This window comes from Malaclemys terrapin, chromosome 2, assembly GCF_027887155.1.
Source record: "Malaclemys terrapin pileata isolate rMalTer1 chromosome 2, rMalTer1.hap1, whole genome shotgun sequence".
Taxonomy (NCBI): Eukaryota; Metazoa; Chordata; order Testudines; family Emydidae; genus Malaclemys; species Malaclemys terrapin.
The window spans coordinates 121,961,461-121,980,723 of NC_071506.1; the positions used below are offsets into that span (position 1 = coordinate 121,961,461).

At 44.2% G+C, this 19,263-nt stretch overlaps 1 protein-coding gene across 3 annotated transcripts in view; it reads left to right on the top strand.

Moving 5' to 3' along the window:
- Positions 1-10,651, top strand: part of PIGN (phosphatidylinositol glycan anchor biosynthesis class N) — a 152,897-nt gene extending 142,246 nt beyond the window's left edge. For 2 of the 3 annotated variants that reach the window (XM_054020085.1, XM_054020087.1), the window contains one exon: positions 10,274-10,651. In XM_054020085.1, the coding sequence (XP_053876060.1) occupies positions 10,274-10,397 (124 nt within the window). In that variant the 3' untranslated portion in view covers positions 10,398-10,651. The remainder of the gene's footprint in view (positions 1-10,273) is intronic. The other variant, XR_008444007.1, reaches the window with a different exon arrangement.
- Positions 10,652-19,263: the final 8,612 nt, after the last annotated feature.

Sequence of the window (19,263 nt, forward strand, 5' to 3'; positions counted from 1 at the left end):
AGTCACATTCCAAGACACTCACCTTTCTATTGAGAGATCCCTCCTTACATCATATTGTCCTTGGCCGCATTCTCATTAAGCCTTTCATCCAGACATCTCTACCCATCTTTCCATTGCCATAACTGTATTCCCATCCCAACCCTTCTGTCTAGACATCTCTTTTTTCTAAGCATCGCCCCATCTTGATCCTGTCCTATTACTGTACAGCAACGCTGCATACTATTCCCTTACACATATTTAACTTCTAGGATATCTCACCTGAAGCCCAAAACCCCACAGTTTTTTTTTCTGTATTAGCCTTGAGCTCAGATGAAGTAATTTTGTATTAGCTATTATCAATCATAGATTATAACCACAGACTCAGTCAAGGATGTGGCTTGTTAGCATGTAGATATTAGGACTTCCCCACTGTCACGGCTTGAATACTGCCTTTCACTCTGGGAATTTTTGTTCCTTTTTTAAAATAAAAGCATTATCCCAGCATTAAACTAATTTTCCAAGCAGAGCTGCCTCTGCATCACTGCAGTACTAGTTCCTAATATCCTCAGATATATTGGCAGAGTGCCATTATGTGATAACAATTGGACTAGCATTGTTTTTAATTGGCTAGAGCAGTGCACTGTATTTGTGGCATGATATTTTCCTCTTTCAAATCTCTGATATTTTAGCTAAGAAGTACAGCCATTCAGTCAGTGTAGTGCAACATGCAAGGAATGGATATAGTACTACGTATACTTCCTTTCTTTATAAATGCGCGAAGGAACCAATCTCTGGTATCTTTTAAAGGGCTGGCACTGTGGAGAAAAGAAAGCAGCTAATACCCTGCAACTGTAGTTTGACTTTATCTATTGCATTTAGTAGTCATGTGTGTATTTCAAAGATAACTTCGAAAGAGTCCTTCATCTGTAGCCTAGAAATGATGTTAACTAACAGTCTCTTGTGATGGAAAGGAACCTCCCCCCTCCCCCCAAAAGATCATTTTTTTATGACAGTAGTTCCTTTGGAGACAAGTCCTGGTCTGGTGTATGCAACTAAGTGACAGTATGTATTTGCCTCTTATTGCCATTTAAACTGACTGTGCTGAGTCAGCTGATGCTGGAGAGGATGGTCAATCCCAGAGCAAAGGGGGAGAGGGCGGAGTTATTCTTCACTCTCAAGTCCCCAGGGAGTTTACTAGAGGCCTGTAAGTTCAAACAAATGAGCTTTCTGCCCCATCAAGCAGCCCTCTATGTCCCAGTCCCTCCCATTCCTTGTGCTGAGCTCATTTATTTTACTGCAGTAAGTTTGTAATAATGCCCGTGAAGCTGCATCTGGGCAAGAAGGGGTATCCAAGTTATTGGATACACTCGGCATCCAAGTGCCCATATTATGAAAAGTAGAAAATATTTTAGGCAGGTGGGTATTAGTGTGTCACTCCTTCCCCCCTCTCTAATTATTGGTCACCAGGGATACGGGGATCCTTCAGTTAGATTGTGCCTTGTCTTCTATTTCAGAGCTGTCACCTGGGAGTGACTGGAGAGTCTGTGGTGTGCAGTGTTTCTCCTTAGCTACATATCAGTCAGTTCAGGGAATTATGTCCTCTGCTTCCGCAACATCATCTCTTAGCAACCAGGTGTGTCAAAGCCTCTAACTCAATCTTTGAGCAGTAGGGAAGAATAAAGTGACTGCATACGTGCAGTATCGCCATCACCGAGCATTGAGAAATCATGAATCAGGCTCCACACAATGTTGAAATTGGCTTTAAAATTATTTCTGGAATAGTAAATGTTGGGTTTCTTTATGTGGCTTCTGCAAGAGCTGGAAACTTTCATTTTTCTTTTACATGAAAGCCAACATTTTCACATAATCACAAGACTCCAGGAGCTAGGGCTTTAAGAAAATCACCTCAGATTTGTGATAAAATCACCAGAGTTGACAACACTTAAGTGCTATAGAGCTGTCCCTGAACAGGATTGTGCCCTTAGGGTTTGTGTAACCCCCCATATCTGGGGTGCAGAGGGGGTCATACAGTCCACCAGTGCTGGCAAGCACCACAGCATGGAGGCAGGTAGGACTAGGATTCAGCTTTTAGTTTACAATGTTGAGAAAAGTTGTTTTCTTGCTTTTTGTGTGTGATTGTTTTGTTTTTTAATTACAGTACTTTCTTTTGCCACACTGAAACTTAGAACAAGTATATAATACAGACAGCCGGATTAGCCAGCGTTAGGAGTTTCTCCTGAGAGGGAGTAATTTTATCTGGATATTGCAAGTGTTCCTGTGAATGGCAGAGTCCAAAGTGTGCTGACCAGGATGTTAAGTAATGCCGTGTGCACTTTGACAAAGCAGATTTAACATTATCAGCTTCTGAATTTGCACATTCTCTGTAGAAGCATAGCAGGAGTGAAAAACATGTAGTATAGTGTCTGTTTAGCTAAAACGAAGGATGGGAGGAGTATTTTCTTTACAGAGAAACAATATGAGACAAATGGCTCCTTGTACAATCTAAACCTTCAGTGAGTTGTTGTTTATTTCACTTTAGGAAGTCCTTATATTTTAATTACAGTAAGTGCGATTGGTAGCTTGCACAGATCCAGTCTGCAGTTTTATGAGGCTTGTAAAGTAGGGTGCTCAGTTGGACTATGATCACTGAGTCCTATATGTGCTAGTTGATTTTTTTTTTTCGTTTATACATATTTTGAGCAATATAAAGTGTGGCAATTATTATCTCTTATTTAATTGAAATGCAATAGAAAAAAATTGGTATGGTAGAAGTTGGATCACTTTTGGGTAGACCAACTCCTGCAGGTATTCATAGCCCGGTGTTTGTAGACTTTCCTTCTCAATGGAAACCTTGGTAATAGTTTTATTCTTCCATTCTGGTCAGTGTTCAGGCTTTCCAAGTTAAGATCCAGTGTTTCTACACTTCACAGAACAAAATTATGCCCCATTGGTGCCAAGTCTTGAACTGAGGTTGTCACAACCTTGGGGGGAGGGGGTGTGTCTTAAAGATTGATTGCATCAGGATGGTGAGCCTCACTGGTCTTTCACTGCTACAGTGTCAAATAAAATGAGTCCTCAGGCAAAAATTCCAGATCATTAAACCTTCAAGTGATCCATGGAATCCTTTTTGTAAATAAACTCAGAGTTCATGGAGTTTGAAATTAACCTGCCCTTTCTGAAGAACCATCTGTGTTGAGAGAGAGGAGATGGAGAAATAGATGCACCAGGAGGTATGGATGTCTATTCTATAAAGACAAAACACTAATGTTTTCAATAGTCCTTTTGCAAAAGTATTGATGGCTTCGAATACCATAGTAAACATAGGTGAACAGTCATTTTTATAAATCCTTAGTTTGAAATGTTAATGAGTTTAGAAAACTCATCACATCTCTTGATGATTGGTGGTTTACCTCAAGAACTACTACACTAAATCACTGCCTGTCACTGTTACTATAGTCTTCGTTCTAGATAACTAAAACGCAGCTGCCATAAATAGCCATATAACTAAGGTCTGTGTGCTCAATGGCAATCTGGCTTTAACTTTGTGTCATGGATCTGTAGCAAACTAAAAGTCCTGCAGCAGCTTCACTTAGAATTAAAAAACAAAATTTATTATCAATAAATAGCACAATCAGTATCAGAGCCTCTACTGATTGGTAATAAATGTAGTGTATTTAATACTGTCTCCACACTTCCAGTGTGCTAAAGATTTTGTATTGGCAACCCATAACTTATCATAGTACTTGCCAGAGGAGAAGCTGGAGGATTTGGTAGCTGAGTACAAGACAGTAGCTGGGGCATTTGAAATCATGCCAGGTAAGGGAAGTTCTGATTGCGTGATAAACATATTAGCTGGATGCTTCTGCTAAAATGATCAGCACTGAGTTTAAATGCTGATGCTTAAATTGTCATCTTTAGGTTAGAGTTTAATATACTGTTGAGACCAAAAATCACCTCAGTGCCATTGTTTCAGACTATATAAAGCAACATTTATCACTTTACATTTGGTTCATTTTGAGGTTTCCCTCACAATAACAAGGATAAGAAATACAGTTCATCGAGTAGTATCCTTGTGGGTTCTCCACTTCAAGTGTGCCTGCGCTGTGCTCCTTTGATCAGAAATTTTTAGTAGCTGTGCCCGTTTGGCCCATGCATGCACTTTGCTCCCTGTGCTGAGGCTATATGGGGGTGTGCAGGCCAACTGCTCGAAGTTCTTTCTCAGCTACGTTTGACCTGAGACAGAATCTCCTGTGTGCCTATTCTCTAAGACTTAGTTTTTTCTCAGATAGATACCTTGTAATTTCTTATAGTGTTATAGTTGGTGGAAGAATTGTTCCTGTTTTTTTTCTTTCTGAAAACAAAAACAAAACTTTTCATTCACAGAGATAATTATATAATTAGGAGATTTTTCCTTCTAGGGGTTAAATTTTTATTAGTTTTGCTCGGAATGCCAGGCTCTCCAGGATTCAGGAGGTGCCTCTCCTGTTGGGAGGCAATTCCGATAAGTGACAGACACTCCAGTCTAGGTGATACTTATATCCCCAGTAAGTGCAAGATCTGCACTTCCTTCAAGGGTAGATCCTGAAAAAGTAGAGAATTAAGTTAAAACTCCTAATGATGGAGCAAGCTTTATGTCCAGCTTTGGATCGAGGAGCAAAGAATCCCATGTACATAGACCACCCAGTTCAGCTCGTGCCTGGTCTCTATTGATATCTCTGTCACTGGAGACCGGTAGAGAGGTAGGTGGTACTGTGGAACCAGGCACATTTACGTTACCAAACTCCTCATCTATATCTGCCACTAAGCAGAAGCAGGTAAGGAGTATATTTCCAAGAAGCTCTCAGTCACCATCTTACAAGAAGGCTACAAATAGTTCAGATCCCCAGGGGAGTTCAATGAAGACTCTGAGTGAGGCCAGTACTGCAAAGGCAAAGAGGAACAATTGTATACCCATACCCAGAGTGGCAGAGACAGAGTTGAAAAGACCAAGCCCATCTCTGAACAACATTCAGTACTGATAAGAAAATTAACCATACCAAAGACAGCTCACCTACCTATGGTACCAAGGGAATCCCATACCAAGCACTCAGTACCAGCTGCATCAGAACTGAAACCATCTTCCACAGGTTCCCACTTGGTCCAATCTTTGTTACCATTAGTACCACAAGAGTCTAGGTATCCTTTTGATCTGAGCCAGAATTTCCTCTGTTAACAAGTGTTGGGGATTTGTCAATGTCAAGATTTCTAGGTCACCAAACCCTATATCACGTAGAGCACCACACTCACCCTCATCTACTCTGCAAGCCAAAGAGCTATCGCCCGGCTTAGAGAATGTGGAAGAGGACTCATCAAACTCTCAAATTTCAGTGTAGGGCTCCCTTACCTATTCTAGGACACCTCACTTTCCCTCCTATCCTGACATATTTCAGGAGGAGAAACCTCAGATGACGTTCACATGGCCAGAACAAAGATGGCTGCCTCCACCTATGCCATTTGTGCCTCCTCAATGGCCTGGCTGGGGTCCATGGGCATGCTGTCACTAACAATCTACACTGAGGTCCTCGCAACACCGGAGGGAACAGAGAAGAGCCCATTCTCCTGAATCCTCTTTACCATCACCTATGCCAGAGGAAGAGACCTTTGAGGAGCAAGAGCCGATAAGGAGGTGACACCTCTTACTAATATTTCCTCCTCATCTCCTGATGAAGTTGTCATGTCTCCACCACCTTCTATGGCAGATGAGGTCAAGCAGTTTCAGAATGTTGACAGACTGCAGAGTCCCTTCGAGGGTTCAGGAGTCCCAACATAAACTCCTAGATATTTGACACACTTCGACATCTATGAAGATTGCTATTCCAGTGAATGAAGCTCTTATGGAGCCCGCTAAGATGGTTTGGAAAACCCCTGCTACCACACTGCCTATATGCAAGAGGGTGGATAAAAAGTATTCTGTTTTAGCTAGGGAATTGGAGTTTCTATTTTCTCACCCAGCTCCAAATGCCTTAGTATTGGAGACCATTAATAAATGATGCAGACAACAGAACTCAAAGTCCAACCTGTACATAAAGGACCACAAGAGGCTCAGTCTTTTTGGTTGTGAACTCTGTGCTTCAGACACATGTCAGTTCAGGATAGCAAACCATCAAGTGCTCATGGCCAAATATGACTACTTAAATTATAACATTCAATTTTTTTATTGAACATCTGCCAGAAGGACATCAGAACCAGTTTAAAAACATTATTCAAGAGGGTCAGTTCCTGGCAAAAACATTGCTCCAGGCTTCCTTAGACTGTGCTGCAGTATCTGCCACATCTATCTCCACTGCAAAAGGCATGAGAAGAGCATCTTGGCTACAACTGTCAGGCTTTCCAAGAGAGGTTCAGAGTACTGTCAAAGACCTCCCTTTTGACGGTTGCAAGCTCTTGGACTCAACGGATACATCTCTCCACACTTTAAAGGATTCGAGAACCATACTGCAATCCCTAGATATTTACACTCCTGTAAATAAAAGGAGATTTAGTAGGTCTCAGATGGCACAAAGAGCACATCCAGCCCTCTAGTCAACATATCATAAACCCTCTGTACTCCCCGTCAAGAGAGGAGGATATTAAAAAAAGATACCTCCTTCATCTTCAGCTACATCTTCTCAGCCATCCATGTCCTCCAAGCAACAGATTTAATGGTTTGGTCAAGAGTCTCAACCATCCAATAAACAAGGTCTTACTGCTGCAACATCTTACTCCACTTCCCTCCTTTTGGATGCTGTAAGACCTTGTTCATTGGATGGCTGAGACTCTTTACCAATCCTACTCCAAGCTCGGACTTGAACATAGTATTTAATTGCCTTATGAAACATATTTTTGAGCTACCAGCTATTGGTTCTCTATTAGATTTATCAATAAAGGCAGCCTTTCTGACAGCAATCATTTCTGCCTGAAGGATGGGAGAATTGCGGGCTTTAATGGCAACTCCCCCCTTATATGGTATTCAAGACCTCTCGTTTACAGGCATGTCCAAAATTTTTACCTAAGGTGTCCACAGAATTTTATATTAATCAAACCATTCATCTCCCAGGGTTCCTCCTCCTCCCTCCCCCAAACAAAACTGCACTGTACTGGCTGTACTGTATTCCATACCCTAGGTATCAGAAGGGTATTAGCCCTGTACTTAGGCCACGTCTACACTACCCGCCGGATTGGCGGGTAGTAATCGATCTATCGGGGATCAATTTATCGCGTCTCGTCTAGACGCGATAAATCGATCCCCCAATCAACGCCCGTACTCCACCTTGGCAGGAGGAGGAAACGGAGTTGATGGGGGAGCCGCAGCAGTTGACTTGCCGCCGTGAGAACAGCCAGGTAAGTCGAACTAAGATACTTCGACTTCAGCTACGTGAATAGCATAGCTGAAGTTGCGTATCTTAGATCGACCCCCATCCCCAAAGATACCTGCCCTTAGATAGGACCGAACCATTTAGAAGATCTAGACTATTTGTATCCATTGCAGACAGAAGCAAGGGTTTGGTTATTTCGAAACAAAGGTAATCAAAATGGATTTCTGGTTATATTAAGATTTGTTATCACAGAACTTATGTTCAAGCCTCTTTGAGAGTGATCTATGTCTATAGCCTTACTTAAGGATGTATCAGTTGCAGACATCTGTAGAGCAACAACTTGGTCATCTGTTCATATCTTTTCTAATCATTATGCTTTGGTACCTGCGGCAAAATCAGATGCTGCTGTGGGCAATGCAGTTCTCTCTTCTGTATTGGACTCTCCTCCAAATCTCTCACCTCCTGAATAAGTGTGCTGCTCAGGAGTCACCTGAAGTGGAATATCCACAGGGAGACTACTCAGAGAAGAAGGAGAAGTTACTCACCTTGAGTAGTAACTAAAGTTCTTTGACATACGTGTCCCTGTGGGTGCTCCACTACCCACCCTCCTTCCTGTCTGCTTCGGAGTCTTCTTTGTGGATTTTTGCAGTGGAGAAAGAACTGAGGGTGGTTCGCCCATACAGCCCCAAATAGCCTTGGCATGAGGCACGAGGATGTGCGGGGTGCATGCGTGGGCTGAACAAGCACTGCTACCAAAAATCTCTGGTCACAGGCGCACCATAAGTGGAGCAACCACAGGGACACACATCTCAAAGGACTCCAGTTACTACATGACGTGAGTAACCTCTGTTGGGTTTTTTAATCATGAGAGTTTAGACGGCAAGGGCTGGATTCTGCAGTAAATTCCATGACTATGGAATACACGGAGCTGTGCTATAATCCTGGGGAAAGTACATGGAGATGGCCACATCAGATTCACAGCTCCTCCCTACCTGATTTGTATTACAGTAGTATCTGGAGATCCCAACTGAGATAACAATCCCATTGCATGAGCCCTGTGCAAACTTACAAAACACTGCCTGCCTCAAAGATCTTACAATCTAAATAGACAAGACAGGCAAAAAGTGACAGGTGATGTGGTGGCACAGAAAGGTGAAGTGACTTGTCCAACGTCACAAAATAGGTCAGTAGCAGAGCTAGGAATAAAGCCCACGTCTCCTGGCTCACAATCCAGCACCCTTTGCCCTCAACCACACTAGTTCCAAAACATTGGGAAAGTTCTGACTCTTGATTCAGGCTTCATAGTTGGCCATTGTTTCCGTAATGGACTGACTCCAAATTCCAGATCTGAGCTCCTGAGAATTTTGGGAAGAGCTGGATTTGAATTTAGTAACCCCAAACCCAACTGTATTATTCAAGAAGTAAATATAGAATTGCTCACTGTGATTGATAGTAATTGCCCCAAACCTCTGGAAAAATACAGACATTTGCAGCTGTGTGGATTCCTTAACTAATGTCAGGACCACTTAAATCTTTTTAAAACTAGTGTTTATCTTCAGTTAATATCTTCTTATTCCTTTTCCAGCAGATTTTCCCCTTTACATGCTTATTTCTAGCCCTGATACGATCACACATACGCACATTAGAGGTACAAAAAGAGGTGAGCATGGTTCTCACTTGGCAAGTAGCCAAGGACCTAAATACAATTTTTTAAAAATCTTAAATGCTATCAGAAGTATGAAACCTGCAAGAGGGTTAATGTTTCTGCTAGACTATCTGAGAGCAAAGGGAGTGACTGTGCAGGAAAAGAACACTGGAGAGATGCTAAACTACTTCTGTGATGAAGTCTGACACAAGCCAGTGGGGGAAATGTCTTCAAAGAGAAGTTCTGGGTTAGGTAATAAATTTTAGGTACTGTTAAGTTGAGGAGTCAGAACAAAGTGATAATTTAAATTGCAGTGAGTCATCAGAGCTGTATAATGTTCATCCAAGAGTGCTGGAGGAACATGAAAGTCATAGACTCATAGACATTAAGGTCAGAAGGGACCATTATGATCATCTGGTCTGACCCCCTGCATGCTGCAGGCCGCAAGACCCTTCCCTGGACTCTACCGTTGAAGTCCCCAATCCTGTGTTTTAGTGACTTCAATCGGCTGAGACCCTCCTGCTAGTGATCCCTGCCCCATGCTGCGGAGGAAGGCGAAAAACCTCCAGAGGCTCAGCCAATCTACCCTGGAGGAAAATTCCTTCCCGACCCCAAATATGGCGATCAGTAATACCCCGAGCATATAGGCAAGAGTCTCTAGCCTGACCCTTGTTGGCCATTATGCTGTTCATGTACCATTGCTTGGTTTTCCTTGGCTACTATGTTTTATCATTAAACCATTCCCTCCATAAACTTATCCAACTTAATCTTAAAACCAGACAGGTCCGTCGCCCCCACCGTTTCCCTCGGAAGGCCGTTCCAATATTTCACCCCTCTGATGGTCAGAAACCTTCGTCTAATTTCAAGCCTAAACTTCCCCCCGGCCAGTTTGTATCCATTCGTTCTCGTGTCCACATTAGTACTAAACTGGAATAATTCCTCTCCCTCCCTTGTATTAACCCCTCTGATATATTTAAAGATAGCAATCATATCCCCCCTCAGCCTTCGCTTTGTCAGACTAAACAACCCAAGCTCCTCTAATCTCTTTTCATACGACAGTGAAGTAGATGAGCTACTAATAGGAATATGAACCAAAGGGTAGCCAATTTCATATATGTAGATAAAACATCTCTCTCAAAAACACACTATATCGTCTCCTTGGAATTGTTCACCTCTAAGCCTTACTAAAAATACATGGTTGGACCCATAATTACGTAATAAAATTGTTACCAAGGCTACTTGACTAACTCAGTTTTCTACTACAAAGGTTTAATATATTTTTGTCTTATCTGACCTGTAACATTCTCTGTTGCAGCATTAGCCACTATGTCCTTGTGATGGTTTTCACTATCTTCATCATGCTGCTGAGTGGACTGGCCCAGCTGCTCACTACAAAGAGAATTGAACTTTGGGGAAGAACTAAACGACATTCCATGTGACAGAGCTACAAGTGTTGTTTTTGCTATTAGAATTTTCACCCTTACTGTGAGCCAGTGTCCACCTGTGGAATGTAAATAGTTAATGGACTGGAGTGCCAAAATCCTATTGAGAGATTTTCTACTTTCCTGTGACTGAGATTATGCTTGGAGATTGACTTTTAGAGATCAGCTGGGGGTAAAATAGTCTTAATTTTATTCCTTAAATATATTTTTTGCAAATAAAAACAGTGATTAAGTCCTGGTTTAAAACATCAGCAACCATCTTTGTTGTATTTTTCTTTTACTATAACATCTTCCAGCATTTATATCACACACCTGCAAAATCTTGGCTCTCATCCCATCCCTAGCACAGCCTTTACATAAGAGCCTTACAGAGACAAACACAATAAGGTAAATGTGTACAGACCAGTGCTTTGTGATATTATACAGCATAGAAAATATGCATCAGGGTAACTGAGGTCACCTCAGCTTTCACTAGCTGTGAATGTGTGAGAATAGGTGGAAGCAGCAATTTGGGATTGGTAGTTGTTGAGTTGATACTCACTTTGCATATGATGCCCACTCAAGTGTTTCCTCCTCTGCCAACATTTGCAATCAGCTCGTGCACAAAATGATCACCTGGTTAACAGCTATGCAAGACACCAACACAAAGGCATACCACCAAGTGTGACCATGAGATATCTGAGTGCATCACCAGACAGAACCACCTACATGCTCTGTCGTCATGGGCCCTCTATAGTACCCGTTAGTTTCAAATCTGCTGTGGGTCACATAGGAACTGTCCTGTGACATTCCTCCTCCAACAGGTAGAGCAGGTAGACCCCAGGACCACAAAGTAACCAGAACCTGCACATACAGTTCCGGGCTTCATCACCCATTGAGCTTTGCTATTGTATGAGTCAAACAAGAGTCGTATACACAGCTGTCAGAGAGCAAGGTATCTTGCCATTACAGTAGCTTTCATATTTGAAATCACACAAAACATTACAGGAGGCCTTGGGGATTATGCATGTCTACACACAGTACCAATAGAATGGCCTTCAAATAGGACACCCCCATAGATTACAAACACACATTTTCTTATTAGTCCCAACACACAACAGCATCATTGACAAATCACACTACAGGATAGCACCACATCACAGCTCTGAGTTGCAGCCAGAACTCACAGGACCCATAGCAGATGCATGCCACAAGCAGTGGTGGCAGCCAAGACTAGAGTATGCCAGACGTTTATCTTGGGGGCAGTTCCGTTACCCCACCCCCAGCTATCTGGCACTTGGCTATGGCCATGCAGCCATCTATGGCTCTGGAAACTAGTCATCCCTGCAGGAAGGCTGGTTGGGAGAAACCAGCTACAAACATCCATTTGCTTCTTGGATGCCACTAAACGTCTTACCGGGGGCCTGCAGTCATCTATATGACTTCAAAAATGCCACTCAACAGCAACAAGATGCTGGGGATAAAGAGTCATTCCAGGGATGACCACTGATCTGGTGACTCCATCGGGCACGTCCCCACCACACCATCAAAACAAGGATGCAGATACAGTCGGCCAATGCCCCAGACAACACTCTATGTACAACAAGGACCAGACAGTGTATACAAGGAATGTGTTGAAATGCCCACCACAGCTAGCTGTTTCACACAGCCGCGTCGAAGAACAACAAGAAGCAAGTATGATGCAGATGATGGCTAGATGTGGGAGCCCACACACACACACGACTCCCTTGATACGCTGAGCTGCTGCTGTAGAGGGCTACCCCACATCAACCACTTAGCGCACATCATTTGGAGGGAGAGACAAGGGAACAGTCTACTTGTATAAGAAGAGGCACTATACACAACCATTGTCCCAAACCAAGCCCCGTCAGACATGCCTACCGAGGCATCACATGGCCTGACAATTACCTCCTGAGAACTGTGTCCACAGCCCGCTTTCCACTCCATCTAAGTCTGGACCGCCTTGCACACCACAGCCTCCACCTCCAGGCCAACATTATTTCCATGGCCATTGTTACGGTTTGTAACAGGCCAGCTTAACCCGGTTACAGAAGAAATTTCTCCAGCCCACCTGTGCCGTGTTAAGAGCCTGAATGGGGCCTACTGGAGGGCAGGAGGAAACTGCAGTCAAAGGCAGGGTGAGCTCAGGAAACTGCAGGGAATAGGAGAGGCTCCAGCCAGGAGGATCAGCCTTCTGGCTTTGACTACTCAACTCCCCAGGTAGGAGGAGCTCTAGTCAGGTAATGCCTGGGAGTGATAAAACCCAGCTCCAGGGAGGAGGGCTGGGATGTGCTTACCTAAGGGGAAAAGAACACTGAACTGGGGCTGGGGCCTGGAGAGCTAGTATGTATCCAGAGGACAAAATGAATTGGACCTCCAGAACAGGAGTGATTGAATTATCTTTGGATTGAGTGAGTTATTTGGGGGCCCTGAAGAAGAGGAAACTGAGGCATGGGCCTCTCCTGGCCCTCTTACATGGAGTATGCTTGCTGACATCAGCAGCTCTAACATCCAGCTCAGCCGCGTGCAGCAGTGTGATGTGAAGGAAATGGGTCAGAAATGGATGATACAGGAGCCTGAGACAGGTTAGTGATGTCTCCTGCTTTCCTCTGGCCAAAGCAAAATGTGATGAAAGCAGCTTCTTTAGGCATGGTAAAGAATAACATTTGTGCGTGGCACAGCCAAGGTGGGGTTACACCTATCCAGATGAAAACACTGGATGCAGTTAATATCCATTGTTTGGAAAATTCAGCTGGGGAGACAGTAGGCTCTAGTCAGCTATCCTGTCTCCCAGCGGTTAATAATGCTGGTAATAAAATGTCATACATACCACTATGCCCAATGACACTATTGGGCTATAATTATTACTTTATAAACTACTGCTGATGTAAAGGGATAGTAACGATAGTGTACAAAAACACATACACATAGGCAGGTGGAAGTCACTGTCTAGGAGGGGAGAGTGAGGTTGAACAGGTGTGCATTCTGACTATAGGATCCATGTTATCTGCTTCTACATGTGGCTATTTGTATTCCTTTGTGTGGAAGTGGAGTGGGGGGCAATGGGTATAGGAGAGCAGCATCCACTATTCCCCTGCAAGGACCTGAGTGGCTAATTGCATCTGCCATTCTCTGGCTGGGTGATGATGGCAGTGACCTTAGCTGACATCTCCCTATTCCCTGCCAATCTCTTGAATTTCTCTGCCCATTTGTTAATTCCCTTTCTAGCACACTCTCCCTGAGAGCATTGTACTGCAGTTCCCACGGCTGACTGGCTATGCTATTCATGTATCTTCCCATGGTGGGGCTTAAGCAGGAGTCTTAGCCTGCACATTTGGATTTACTTCAGTTTTGAGGTGGTGTAAATTCTCCAGCTCAGCAGCTTTATGCTGCCAACTGGGCTGTGTGCCAAGGTACTTTCTCCCTCCCCAGTGGGGTGAGTTCCTCTCCTTTCCAGAACTAAAAAGTCCTCCCAAATTTGCAGTCCAACCAGCCAACAAAATCGCTTTCTTAGTTGAACCCAGCCTTTCCTCCACTCTGGGTCATCCTTTTGCCTTTCTCCTCTAATGCATAGCAACTGGGGCTGGTAGGTTAAGCAGCCCCAGCTGCACCAGTAACCAGGATGTTTTAACTCTTGCTGCCTGCATCTGAAGCTCTACTGACCTGACAAGAAAAATGGGATTACTTTTTGAGTATCTGTCCATGTGGATTCCACTCTTGGTGATGGACTAAGGAGGCAGGAGCTAGCAGTTCTGCTGAAACAACGAATGTAAGGCCTGGTCTACACTACGGGGTTAGGTTGAATTTAGCCACGTTAGGTCAATTTAAAAATGACTGCGTCTACACAACCAGCCCCGTTCCGTCGACCAAAAGGGCTCTTAAAATCAATTTCTGTACTCCTCCCTGGCGAGCTCTAAAATCGACTTTACTGGGTCGAATTTGGGGGGGTAGTGCAGACGCAAATCGACGGTATTGGCCTCCGGGTGCTATCCCACAGTGCTCCATTGTGGCTGCTCTGGACAGCACTTTGAACTCCGATGCACTAGTCAGGTACACAGGAAAAGCCCCGGAACTTTTGAATTTCATTTCCTGTTTGGTCAGCGTGGCGAACTCAGCAGCACAGGTGACCCTTCAGTCGCCCCAGAATCGTAGAGCGTAGAATGTTTCTGTGCTCCTCCATCATCTCCGTTCCTGAGGTTATCGCAGATTAGAAGGCAAAAAAAACTGCACTCGCAATTACATGTTTTCCGAGCTCATGCAGTCCTCCCACTCTGATAGGGCACAGCTTCATGCATGGAGGCATTCAGTGGCAGATGCCAGGAAAGAATTGAGTGAGCGCAAAGAGAGGAGGCAGGACGCGATGCTGAGGCTAATGGGGGAGCAAATGGACATGATGAAGCGTCTGTTGGGGGAGCAAACGGACATGATGAGTGTCTGTTGGAGCTGCAGGAAAGCCAACAAGAGCACAGACCCTCCCCCACTGCATCCACTGTATAATTGCCTACCCTCCTCCCCATGTTCCATAGCCTCCTCATCCAGACGCCCAAGAACGTGGGGGTGGGAGGGGGTGGGGGAAAGGCTCCAGGCACCCAGCCACTCCACTCCAGAGGATGGCCCAAGCAACAGAAGGCTGTCATTCAAATAGTTTGATTTTTAGTGTGGCTACAATAAGCAATGTGGCCTTGTCCTTCCCTCCTCCCCAAACCCCCGCCCCTCGGACGAGCTTGTCCGTTCTCTCATATATATATATATTTTTATTAATAAAGAAAGACTGCATGGTTTCAAAACAATAGTTACTTTATTTTGAAGGGGGGAGGGTGGTTGGCTTACAGGGAATTAAAATCAACAAAGGGGGCAGGTTTGCATAAAGGAGAAATACACACAACTATCACCGAAGCCTGGCCAGTCACGAAACTGGTTTTCAAATCCTCTCTGATGTGCAGCATGCCTTGCTGTGCTCTTCTAATCACTATGGTGTCTGGCTGCTCAAAATCGGATGCCAGGTGATTTGCCTCAACCTCCCACCCCACCATAAAGTCTCCCCTTTACTCTCTCAGATATTATGGAGCACACAGCAAGCAGCAATAACAATGGGAATGTTGGTTGCGCTGAGATCTGACCAACAGTGCCAGCGAGCTTTTAAACGTCCAAAGGCACATTCTACCACCATTCTGCACTTGCTCAGCCTATAGTTGAACTGCTCCTTACTACTGTCCAGGCTTCATGAATGGATCCCCCGAGCTCGTCGCTGGGGAGCAGGAGAGCAGAGTTGCAGGGGAAGTGATGGAGCCATACACCATGCCCCGGAGTTTGCTAGGAGCCAGGCAGGGAAGACGCTGCCAGAACCCCCGGCCAAGCAACATGTCCGACAAGGACGGTTACCAGTCCTACTGCACCATCTGCTGCCAGCAGCACCCAAGAGGACCAGTGCGGATCCCCCAAGCTCGTCGCTGGGGAGCAGGAGAGCAGAGTTGCAGCGGAAGCAGTGGATGAGGACGGTTAGCAGTCCTACTGCACTGTCTGCTGCGAAGGCAAGGCGCTGCTGCTGTGTAGCAATGCCAGCTGCTGCAGGTGCTTCTGTGTCGAATGCTTGGAGGACCGAGTAGGGCAAGGCAAAAGAGCAAGAGCCCTGGAGTTGTTACGTGTGTCAATCACAGAAGTGCTATGGTCCAGGCTTAATGAATGGATGTTGCAGCATCAACAGGACTGGAATGTATGGCTGCAAGACTTCTTCACCAGCAACAAAAGACAGGAATATGATGTACCTAAAATCTAAAAAGGCCCGCACATTTCCCAGAGTCACCACCCTTGATAACAGAACGTCAATGATTGCATTGGCTACTTGGATCACTGCAGCTCCCACAGTTGACTTGCCCACAACAGCAGCAGCGACGGTGAGCTGAGCGGGCTCCATGCTTGCCGTGGTATGGCATCTGCACGGGTAACCCAGGAAGAAAGGTGCAAAACAATTGTTTGCTATTGCTTTCACGGAAGGAGAGGCAACTGACAACATATACCCAAAACCACCCGCAACAATGTTTTTGCCCCATCAGGCATTGGGAGCTTAACCCAGACTTCCAATGAGTGGCAGAGACTGCGGGAACTGTGGGATAGCTACCCACAGTCCACCGCTCTGTAAGTCGATGCTAGCCATGGTAGTGAGGACGCACTCCGCCGACTTAATGCGCTTAGTGTGGACATACGCAATCGACTGTATAAAATCAATTTCTAAAAATCAACTTCTATAAAATCGACCTAATTTCATAGTGTAGACATACCCTAAGACAGCTTGGCATCAGATCTAGAGGCTGATGCAAGACAATACTGATTGATAAACGTCTGAACTCCACTCCAAGTAGCTGCCCTACAAATTTCAGCTATGGAGACCCTGCTAAGGGATGCACTAAGCTCTAGCTGAAGGAGGTTTAATCTGAGAGGTGGAAAATCAACTCAATTTCAAGTCAGAAGAGACCCTGATACAATCTGAGATCCATTTGTGACCTCTGGACTTTTCTTCAAAGGCTAAAAATAAATAACCTGGGTGATTTACTAAATGGTTTCATCCTATGTAGGTAATAAGATAGCACTGTCCTAACAACCAGGGCATGGGGCTTTGTTTCCCAGAGAGATGAATTAGGCTTAGGGGAAAACACTGGTAACAGTATATATTGGCTGAGGTCAAGGTCTGAAACTACTTTCTGTATACATTGTGGGTGAGGTCTTAAAGTCATTCTGTCCTAATGAAAAACAGTGAATGGAGGGCCAGTTATTGAAGACTGAATCTCACTCACCCTCTGTGCTGAGATAATTGTCACAGGTAGTATAAAAGCATGATGATGTTGGTTCAAAAGGAGGTTTCATCAGAGAGGTAAGAACTATGTTTAAGATTCAGGAAGGGGGAAATCTCTCTAACTGGCAGAAACACAGTGGTTCTTCAAGATGTTCTGTCCATGTGGATCACATGACCCACTCTCCCTCACTGCTGCTACAGCGTCCTTTTAGTTGGGATTATGTGTGGTGAAGACACTGAGTGGTGGCTGAGGTTGCTGCACCTGTTGTCCTTGGCAGGGAAGATGAGGGCATACAGGGCACAGGTGCAGCCCCAAGAGACACTGCTGGTTAGAACATTCCTATATGGTGTGCATGAGCCCTAAGAGTGGTATCCACATGGGCACACCTCAAAGAACCAGTAACAGTAAAGTAAGGAGCCATTCTTTTTGTCCCTTGACTCTCCTTTGATGGCTGCCGAGGACATTCCCATGGCCCAGAGAGGTAGGATAACCCATCTCATGTGGATTTAATATTTGGAGTGGGCATGGGCAAGGGCATGCCTCTTTTTCTCCACAATTCCACTGTTTTTTAAGGGGTTCTGTGTGCATTCCAGAATGTGCCAAGTGTGCCCTGAGGCCTGCATCAGCTGGCACTGACTGAATGTGGAATGGAGTAAAGTCCCTTTGCGTGCATGTAGCGAACCTTCTCATTGACTTTCCACAGCTTATATTCCCACAGCATCTCCCATAAAATGCTAGTAAGGGTTTAGAGGATTGGATCCAGTTTTCCTGCCCCCACTAGCATGCATTTCCAGTATTCCTCAGGACATGCACTCTATTCCCATGTAACTGGATACAAAATTGGAGCTACCATTCATTGTATTTTGTTATGTTTCAGAGTGGATCAGTGCTGAGAACAACTGAATTTGCAGCTTAAAAGCTTATGGCATGTCACTATCCTGTACCCATAACCTTTTACATTAGCTTGCCCACACCTGATCTGCATCTGGCAGCAATTACTTTTCCTAACCTTTTAAAGGTGGATAATGTCAAATGGCTATAAAGAAAACCACACCTTCTTTCGTTTGTTTTAATTTCCAGATAAAGTAGATGGCAATTTATTTCTTTCACCAAGTATATAAGGTGAAGCTGAAATACAGGTTTGACATTTAGCGTTCACTTGTGTTGTTACTGCTTCCAGACCTGTCAATGGCTGGATTTTATCCAACGAATTCACTGAGAGCATCAAAAAATCCAAATTGTATAAACCAGAACGAAATGGTAAAATGTATTGAATTCAGCATGGATCCTGATTCTGTTCTCCAGCAAAGTCAACAGGCCCAGCTCTCTGTGTCTTGTGTAGTCATTGACCCCAATGCATACCAGGTATAAAATACTACCAAACAAAAGTGGTCTTTTTTTACACAGAAAAATAACTACGCCAGCTGCAAGACAGTGGAGAATCAGTCACATAAGATTTAAAGAAGTCTATGAGATCAGACTCGCTCTATCATGTCTGCCATAGCTAGGTGGAGAGAGAAACAAAGAGAAGTGTTTGTAAATTACGGGATTTGCTCTTCACTGCACTTGCTTCACTTGCCTCTCCTCAGCAGTGCCTCTCCAAATCTGAATCAAAGGTTCAGTATTCCTGGGACAATCCAAAGAATGTGTTCAGCAGCAAATATTATGAAACAGAACTGCTGACGTTTTATGGCTGTGAAATTACTGACCAAGGCCAAACATCCTCTAATTAAACTTAGCTTATCACTCGTGTACAAATTTTAAAGGACAAAGTATTCTGAGTGCAGTGCTCAGCTGGGCTTCCCATGGAGTAACCTTTGTATATCTCCATAGATAATGGCCTTTTGTGTAGGGCCTGGTTTTTCTGCCTTTTTGACACATGAGATAGCGTAAGAAAATGATTGCAGAATAACTTCAGCTGATGCTGATGTTTCTGGTTTGAGTTCTATTTAGTCCATGGACAGGATTTGCTTTTAAAATATCGCCATTATATTTTTCTGTCAATTTCCATGTTAAGATGAGAGATTTGATCTTATTCTACCAAATGTTACTACTCGGAGTTAGACGTAACT